Raw genomic sequence first — 9,130 nt, 5'->3', positions numbered from 1 at the left:
CGCGCCGGGCAGCCGCGCTCAAATATCGCAGCGGGGAAAAGGCCTGTTTTCCAGGCCCATTTTTCCCCGTTCTTTGCTTTCCAAGCGTTTGCTAAAAACGCCTGCTGGTTTTGCTGGCGATAACTCGGCAGTGGCAATTTGGATGCAGATGTGTTAGGAGAGGAAGACGAAGGGAGGGATGACCGCAAACGGCAGCCCTCGCCTGCATCCCCTTCCGGACCGGCGCTGCGGGAACGCCGGGCCAGCTCTGGCACGGCCACACCAACCTCGAGCTCCCCTGCCCTCGGAGGCAGCCGCGCGGAGCTCGGTATCCAAACATCAGCCTGGACAAGCCCTCCCCATCTCTTGTAAAACATCCCCATGGGTCCTTCTGCCAAGCAATCAACAACCTCCAGGCCCTGGGGCGGCTGAGGGCACTTGCTCTTCCCTGAGAAGCGAGAGCCGTCCCCGGGATCGCCAGCCGGGCAGCRGCAGCGCCCCGCTCGCTTACCTTGGTCTCAATGATCTTCCACCCGTTGGCCTTGAGCTGCTGGAGCTCTGCAAACTTCATGCTGACATCCTCGATGGAGAGCTGCAGGAGGTCCCAGAACCCAGCCAGGTCTTGGAAGGTGGGCACGGGGAATGCATTGGGATCCTGCGGGGAGGAGGACGCACCGGGTTGGCCACGTCCGCCCCACAAGGACACCGGGGTCTGCTGGCTTCGAGCACCAACCTCCCATCTCGCCCAGCGCACGCTGCAGCAGAGGGGCCCAGCCGCCTGGCATTCCCCTGCTCTACTCAAAAATCCCCTCTTTGTCAGCTGAGGTGCCCTAGGCACAATGTCCCAGCTAGGTCTTTGCCCCAGAGCCGAAGCAGCCACCAGGATGGGGCAGTTTGGGATGCACGCCCTTTTGCACCCCTCCGGCTGAGAGGAAAATACCCACAGTCACCAAGGAGAAGTGCTCTTCATCCTCCCCAGCACTTGGGATCCAGCCAGAAAGCCTTCTCCTCCTCGCCCACATCCCCAGGCTGGAAGGGGTTAGGATGAGCCTCCAACACCGAGGTGGCTCCTCCAAAGCTGCCGTTGCCGGGTGCAGGCTGACGTCTGCAGCTCCGCTTGCGGAGCCCTGCGGCCCGGGGACGGCGCTGCGGCGGCCGGGAACTCACCATGTTCTGCTGGCAGAGTCGGTAAAACTGCTGCACCTTCTGGGACATGAGGAGCTGGGCGCTGCCCACAGCACTGCGGATCTTCTCCAGGACTGGCGAGGCCCCAGGAGAAAGCACAAGGTCAGTTCCTCCCCGGGAAAGCGGGCATCTTTCTTCCCGATTGCTCAGCAACAGCTTGCTCCATCATTTAGGAGCAGCTCAGCACTGAGCATTGCCCTCCAGCCCCCTCCTCTGYGGGAGAGCCCGGGGAGCTCAGACCCACACAAAAACCCGCATGGGATCTTCTCCCTGCGCTGCTCCAGACCCTGCTCGTCCCAGAGGGTTTCCGGGGATCTCTTGCCACTGATCCCAACCTCTTTAACCCTCTCCGAGCCAAGCGGCATCACCTGCAGGGGAGATGCTCCAAGGCRGCCACCCACGGGGCCATCCAGCCCTCCAAGAACCCACAGCCCGCCCCAACTCACTCTCCTCCGGCAGGTCGTAGTCCTCCGCCTCCCTCTCCATCTGCTGGCACCAGCCCTCCATCTTCTCCACCTCAGCCTGCAGGAGTTTGATGAACCATTCCCCGTCCCGGTGGCAGGGGGAAGCCCTGCCGGAGTCGGGGAGGCTGCGGGAGCCCCGGTCCCTCCAGGAGTCCCGTCGCGGCACCTCCACGGTGTCGTACTGCATCTGGTAGTCCTCCCGGTAGGCCCACTGGCCCTGCGTGTGCACCGTCTTGTACACCGAGTACTGCCGGGTGGACTCGGGCTCCGAGGAGTGCCGCTGGAAGGGGCGCCCGAACTGCAGGGCCTTGTCCTCGGTGGCCACGGCCAGCCCGGCGAAGCCCTCCAGCTCCAGGTCCGCCTGCACRCCCGCCGTCACGCTGTTGGAGCGCTTGAAGCGGGCTCGCCTGCGGAGGGRAGAGCGGGAGCGCGTGGGGACCCTCGCGGGGACGGCAGGGACCCYGGCGACGTTGGGGACACCGGGAAAGCGAGGGAAGCCCCACGAGCCTGGCACCACTGCGCTGGGACCATCGCGGGTACGGGCTGGGCGCAGGGTGTCCACGGGCAGGACGGGGCTGGGGACACCAGCTCCGTGGGGACGGCTGCTCACGGCCGCTGTTCCCACATTTCCTGTGCTCCTAGCCCGTTTCCGTGGCCGCCGGTGCTGGAGCGATGCTGAAGGACGGGTGAGGAACGTGCACCCTGGCCCCGCGTCAAGGCAAGAAGATGCACATTTACGGGGCCCACCCGAGCCGCCCCGCTGCCCCGCGAGCAGGGCCGGGGCCCCGGCAGCGCCTCGGCTCGGGCCGTGCAAGCCCCGGGTCACGGCACGGCCGCCCCAGGCTAATATTCAGGTTTTGCGTCAGAAAAGCCCAAAGGTTTCATCCGAGCCTCGGCCAGGTTTGAGCCCCAGCTCAGGGCAAACAAGACCCCGGAGGGACGGGGCACCAACAGCTGCCTTTCACCAGCTTTTACCTTTTGTCTTCCTCCACTTGCACTCCGATGGAGTGGAATTCCCTCTGGCTCCGGCTCTCCGTGTCCGAGTCGGAGATGGCCTCCACCTGCCACAGGCAACAGAGGGAGAACGGGTTGGGAAGGGCGCTCCRAGGCGCCGCGGGCACGGGCGGCTCGTGCCCTCGCGTTTGCATCAGCGGATGCACAGTTTGCATCAGCGCCCGCTGCTTTCTGCCCGGCCGGCCGCAAGGCCTCCCGCACCCCCCGGCTGCTCCGGCACCCGCTCGGCTTGGAGCATCCCCAGAGCCCGGAGCAGGGTGCAAGGGGAGAGCCGGGGCAACTAGCCAGTAGGGCCACCGCAGGGGCACGCTGGCAGCATCGGGACACGTGGCAGCAGCCCCCCGCTGCCAGCAGGACTTGGACCGACTCGGCCCCCGATTGCACCCGGGATGGAGGGCGGGAGGAGCGGGACCCACCTGGACTCCGATGGAGGGGCGCCACTTCCTCTGCCGAGCCAAGCTCCTCAGTTCCTCCCGGCCGGGGATGGCCTTGATGATGAGCGTGGAGGGCTTGGGCGACGTGCGGGGCTGGACCGGGGGCAGATCGAGCGACACGGCCGCGACCTTGGAGCTCTCCAGGCTCTCCGCCGAGTTGCAGCGGGCCGCGGCATCTTTGGACCAGGCGGGGCTGCGGGCGACCTCGCCGGGCAGGTAGCTCTCGTGGGCGGACTCGGTGCTGCTCTGCGCCGTGACGGAGATGAGGGGCTTGGCTTTGGTTCCTGGAGGGATGGGAGGTGGAGCTTTTCTGTAACTGAAGGCTGTTGTGGGAGAGGCGCATGGTGAAAAGTCGCAGGAAACAAGAGACACTTCCCCGTTCCCTCCCACGAACCGAGCGCCCCGCGGGAACAGCGCCCACCTCCTCCGCCACCGCCGGGGCAGGCGGCCGGGGCTGCTGGGAACCACGGACACCAGCTGCAGAGCTCATTCGTGGGCTCTCAGACTGGCCGTTTGGCCAGTTCATCCCCCAAAGGGGATCGGAAATCACCCCAGACCCACGCTGGCTAAGGCACTGCAGCGAGGGGCAGAGACTGGGAAAAAGAGAGGGGCAAAAGCAGCAGAGGGACGGAGGCGGTGAGCGGGGAGCAGCYGGCGGGACGGAGCATCCCGTGTCCAGCCGCAGGATGCCCACGCGGGTACCGGGCGGTTTGCACGGGGCAGGGCGAGGGGGACCTGCAGCGAGGCAGGGGGAGACCGCGGGCGTCCCATCGCGGGAAAGGCGGGCGTCCCCGCGAGCCGGCAGGGAGACGCGGGATCCCTCGCGCGGCCGAGCCCCACCACCCCGGTACTCACAGGTGCTGGGCTTCAGGATGCTGCTGGTGATGGCTGGCCCGGCGGGGGCCGACATGGAGAAGAGCGAGAGGCAGTCGTCGTCCTGGGAGCAGCCCGCCTGGATGGCCCGCAGGTAGCTGTGGCTCCGCATGCGGAAGCAGCCGGGCAGGTCCAGCGCCTCCACGGCTTGCGACTCCACCTCGCCGAACACGGACTCGCACACGGCCTCGAACTGGTGGTTGAGCTCGTCGTTGATCTGGGGAGAGCGGCAGGTGAGGCCGGGGGAGGCCAGCAGGGACCCGGCTCCTCCGGCCCCCCGGGACCTCGCCGGCAGAGCAGGGGCGGGAGGGGATGCTCGGACCTGCCGCCTCCCCCGGCCCCCGCAGCTGCGCCCACCCCGACCAAGGGGGCCGAGCCGAGGACCAACCCCGCCAGCCGGGGGGGGAGCTGGCCCCGCGACGGGCAGCCCCGTCCCCACCACGCGGACCCCCCTGCGCCCCGCTGCCCGGAGCGGCGCGGGACGTGCCGGCATCAGCTGGGACGCGGGAGGCACCGAGCACGGCGCCCGGCCCGGCCCACCTTACCTGGCCCGTGGTGAAGGAGCGTCCGTAGCTCTGTCCCCGAGGGAGCATTCGAGGCGGCGTGCAGCAGCTGGGACAGTTACAGATATATGAATCAGAATAGTGCCTACTTGCAAACCTAATGAGAGACAGTGGGAATAGAAGGGATGGCACCAAAAGCAACACGTTCAAGCGGAGCATTCGGAAACAGCAGCAGCCGCAGTGCTCCCGTGGGCCGCAGCTGCCGTCCCCCCTGCGGAGACCTCCTCCCCGCCGCCCCGAGCCTTCCCAAAGCTTGCCGCMGGTCGGGGCCGAGCACAGGCCTCCAAAATAGTTCTGCCTGCGTCTCCTTTGCACGCTGGTGCCATGCRTGTCAGCCCGGGGCTTTGCTCACTGTCTCGGTTGGGCGCCAAGATGCTGGGGCAGCTGGAGACCCCAGCAGCAGCCCCTCGACGCGGCCCCCGGCTGTGCGGGGGGCCGTGCTGAGCGAGGGCTCGCGGGCGGCAGGCGCCGGCACGGCTCTCTGCAGAAGCGGTTGCAGCGACGGCAYGTGCGATGCCCCCGCCGCCGCACAACATGCAGCACCCGGGCAACCACATGAGCGCTGCTGAGCCAGTGCCTCGGCAAAGAGAGAGGGGCCATCGCCACCGCGGGTTTATAGCTGCCCTGGAAAGCTGTCCTGACCATCCACCAGCACAAATAAACTCGTTTGGAGAAGGAGAGTTCATAAGAGCTTAATTCCGAGACCGGCTGCCAGCGAGCAGGAAATCTGCGCCCACCCCTGGGCGACGTCTCTCACCCTCCTGGCGCCTGGTCCCTGCTCCCGCCGGCCCGAGGGAGCCCCCAGCCCCTCGCACCGGCCCCTGAGCCGGGTCCGGGAGGCGACGGCCCTTACTTGGTCCTGGCCTGGTCGGCGCTGGAGGAGCGGCGGTAGCTGTCTCGCCGCGAGGCTGCCTTGGGCGACACTTTGGCGCTGGCGTCCGAGTCRCCGCTGTCCTCGTCGCCCATGGCCTTGATGTAGCTGCCGCTGCGCATCCGCCGGCAGGGGATCTCCCCGTCCTTGCCCACCGCCGGGTACCCGCTCCACTCATCCTGCGGCACCTGGCACGGGAGGCAAGCGTGGGAGGGCGCCGCGGCCGGGGTCCCGCGGCCCAGGATGCCGAGCGGAGCCCTGGGCCGCCACGCGACACGGGCCAGCCTGAGCCTGGCGGGCACACGCGGTCCGAACCCGGCGCGTGGTTTGCACGGTCCGAGCCTGGCGTGCAAACACGGTCCGAGCCTGGCGTGCATGCATGGCCCGAGCCTGGCGCGTGTGCGTGGCTGGACCTTGCTGCGCGTGCACGGTCGCGCCTCGGCACACGGGCACGACGGCCGCAGCGGGAGCATTTTCCCGTCCCCAGCTGAGGCTCTTTGCAGCGGCTGCAGCACCCAGCAGCGCCGCCTTAGGCATGATGGACCGCAGAAAACGCACCTCTCGCCCAACTCCCCTCAGCACCCAGGCCTGGCCCAAGCCCCCGAGGTTGCTCCTCACCAAGCCCCCAGCCCAGGGCCRTTTGCCTCTGAGGTTTCCATCCCCCCCTCCTGCCCCCTCCCTGCATTTCCCTGGGGACGGAGAGCTGCGATCCTGCCACTGGCCCCTTTCCCAGGACCTGGGGGCCAGGCCGGCATCCCCTGGCCCCTCCGCGCCGGGCACCACTCGCTGCCTCCCCACAGCACCCAGCCGCCRGCGGGAGCCCCCGGATCTGCAGGGGCAGCGCCCGGGGGGCTCAGACCCYGGGGAAAGCCCCCAAAACCAGGAGGCCTGCTCCTGCCTTTACACCCGGGCTCCCCAGCACACCGCGTGCCGTGCAGGGCAGCTTCCAAAAGCCTTTCGGCCCCTTCCCGGCTCCGCTGCCCTCRGCGCTAGCAGCAGAGCCCGGCCGCCCGCGGCTCCCACCTCACAGCCGCCCCGGCAGCCGAGGCCRGGCCAGATCCCTCCCATGCCGCCGGCGGCCGCCGGCTCCACCACGCGCCGTGCCGATGACGCCGGCGCCACGGGGTCCTCGGCCGGTTCCGGGGGCTGGACGGCGTTCCCGGGGCCGCGCGCCCGGAGCCGAGCCCCCAGCGTGGCCGTGGCCGCAGGCAGAGAGGGTCCCCGGGCCAGCGCGGCTCTGCCGCTCGCTGTCTCCTTCCCCCAGGATAAGGCAGCGAAGAGTTAATTAGTTTTTAATTGGCAAGGGGTGACCTAGCAGGGCGCCCAGCGACGGGGCCGGGCAGCGGCACTGAGCCAGGCGCCACCGGGTTMAAAGCCCAGAGGCGGGTGAGGGACGCAGGGGCGAGAGGAGCCCAGCGCAGACAGAGCTGGTTTGACCCCAAAATCCATAGGAGAAGGGGGGGGGGAGAGRGGGCTGTGCACGGCCCGGCGAGGAGAGCAGCGGGGCTAAGCGGGGAGCCCTGGGGACGGCAGCACCGAGGTTTCCGACGCAGGGCACGTGCCAGGGCGAGCAGGGGCTCGGGGAGCCGAGCCGGCGCGTCCCCGTGCTCTCCGTCACGGGACACGGCACCCATCCCGGCTCCCCCCACGGCATCGCTGGATGAGCTCCCGAGGGGCCGGCAGCACCCAGCGATGCCCGGCGGGTGCATCCAGCGGCGCTGCCCAGCCGCCCCTCACCTGCAGGTACTGGTAGGCTCTGTCTTTGGCCTTTGCCTCCTGAAGCATCAAGGTTTTCTCCGTGCCGCCGCCGGAGCTGGGATAGGCCTCGCGGGCCTGGCTGACGGTCATGGTGTGCCAGGCGCTCCTCTTGAGCGTCTGGCCRTCCAGAGACATGGACATGCCGGCGCACGCCAGGCATTTTCCTTCCCCGCTGCTCTTTAGACTCTTCAAGGTCAAGTCTCTGAAGGCACTTTCGGGAGCGTCCACGCAGTACTGGGTGCCCTGGTCCACGGCGTGCCGCCCGGACACCATGTAGCTGCTGTCGCTGTCCAGGTTGTCGTCGGAGCTCCACCAGCCCATCATCTTGGACCGGTGCCGGGAGTCCACCTTGCGGTCCTTGCTCTTGCTCCGCTTGCCGTGGCGGGACTGGTGGTGGTGGTGGTGGTGGTGGTGGTGGTGGTGGTGGTAGCCGTCCCCGCGGCCGTCCATCTTGGTGCCGTTGTAGTCCCGCTTGGCCGGCGTCTCCAGGGAGTGCGACTTGGCGAAGAGCTTCTGGACGGAGTGGACCAGGTGGCGGATGCGGCTGGGGCTCTCGCTGCGCGGCTCGGCGGCGTTGGCCCGCTGGTACTGCAGCGTGTGGAAGCCGTCGTGGTGCAGCGGCAGCTGCTTCTCGAACTGGTCCAGCAGCGTCGGGGGCAGGCGGTTGATCTTGCTGGCGGGGTGGGCGGTCGCCATGCATTCGTCGCAGGAGTCGTAGGGCTGCTGCGCGTGGTGCATCCTCGGGAAGGTGCTGCTGGCGCTGGAGGAGGGCGGCTCGCTCAGGGGCCCGCCGGGGCACTCGCCGGCGGCCCCGGGGCTCCGCGGCGGGCAGCAGGGATGCTCCAAGGAACACGGCTCGCTGGGGCTGAGCAGATAGGGCTGCCGGCTCTCGGGGCCGCGGCGGAGGTAGTCGAGGGGCTGGCGGCAGTCCTCGGGGACGCAGCGGCAGCGGGGCGCCGGGGGGTGCTGTGCCTGGCTGCGCTCCCCATGGTAGCCTCTCATGGTGTCAGCATCCTTCCCGGAGCCGCGGCATCTTGCGGGCTGCTCCCCGCRGGGTCACCTGCGGGGACAGGGCACACACACCGTCACGCTCCTCCCGCCACCGCCGCCGCCCCCCGGCGCCTTTCGCAGCTGGGCAAAACCCCCCGGGCCCGAGGCACCCTGCTGCGTGAACCGSAGAGGAGCCGGGAACCCGCCCAGGTAGGGTCCAGCCCGGCCGGGCTCCGGCTCTCCCTGCAAACCCAGCCGGGACAGCCGGAACCCCGGCTTTGCTCGGGACGCAGGGAGGCACCATCGCTGGCGCCGCCGCGCAGCGCCCAGGCGGGAACGGCGCGCGCGGGGCAGCTGCAGCGCCAGCTTTCGCTCTGCCTGCTCCGAAGCGCGCAACACAAAACGCAGGAATTTCAAAGGGGAAAAAAAAGAAAAACCTCGCTACAAAACAATCAAAGCGTGTACTTTGGCACCGGTGAGGGAGGACATTTCGACATCATCAGAAACTTGTTTTCTTCTCTGACACCAAATATTATGAAGCGTTTTTCCATTAGGAAAACGGTTCTGGCTGAGTTTTTCAGCCGTTTCGATTCACGGAGCTTCTAATGAGCTGGAAGAGGGAGCGGGGGGGGGCCCCGGCGGCGGCCCTGCGCTCTGATATCTCAATCCAGCCCGTCCTCCCTGCGGAGCTTCAGTCGCGGCACCCGAACGGCGCTCTTCCCCCGGAGCCTGCGCAGGTATTTATAGCAACTACCTTGAAACCTCGGGAAGCGAGCTGCTCCGCCATTCATCACGGCGCCCGCAGGCCTCCGTTCACCGCAAGCCGAATAATAGCAAGGACGGAATTGAGCACAGAAAGTTAAGCAGGATCCAGGGCATTTGCCTGCCGGCGAGGGCTCGGAGCGGGCTGCCAGGCTGCCGGTCCCCGGCGCTGGCACGTGCACGAGCAGCGCGCTGGGATCGCCCCCGTGCCTCCCCTTACTCTCACTTAACTATTTC

The 9,130-nt window shown here is 68.1% G+C and overlaps 1 protein-coding gene across 1 annotated transcript in view; it reads right to left on the bottom strand.

The window, feature by feature from the left end:
• DLGAP3 (DLG associated protein 3) overlaps nt 1–8,143 on the bottom strand; it is a 10,184-nt gene extending 2,041 nt beyond the window's left edge. The window contains exons 1-10 of the mRNA XM_026086080.1: nt 7,121–8,143; nt 5,366–5,571; nt 4,495–4,561; nt 3,932–4,166; nt 3,059–3,399; nt 2,604–2,689; nt 1,611–2,035; nt 1,147–1,238; nt 818–904; nt 491–634 (exon numbers count right to left, since the gene is read on the bottom strand). Coding sequence (XP_025941865.1) covers nt 491–634; nt 818–904; nt 1,147–1,238; nt 1,611–2,035; nt 2,604–2,689; nt 3,059–3,399; nt 3,932–4,166; nt 4,495–4,561; nt 5,366–5,571; nt 7,121–8,143 — 2,706 coding nt within the window. The remainder of the gene's footprint in view (nt 1–490; nt 635–817; nt 905–1,146; nt 1,239–1,610; nt 2,036–2,603; nt 2,690–3,058; nt 3,400–3,931; nt 4,167–4,494; nt 4,562–5,365; nt 5,572–7,120) is intronic.
• Between the last annotated feature and the right edge of the window lie 987 nt (nt 8,144–9,130).

This window comes from Apteryx rowi, unplaced genomic scaffold (genome assembly GCF_003343035.1).
Source record: "Apteryx rowi isolate R43461 unplaced genomic scaffold, aptRow1 scaffold_68, whole genome shotgun sequence".
Lineage (NCBI taxonomy): Eukaryota > Metazoa > Chordata > Aves > Apterygiformes > Apterygidae > Apteryx > Apteryx rowi.
Note: the sequence above shows the minus strand (reverse complement) of the source record. Positions and strands in the feature narration are given on the sequence as shown.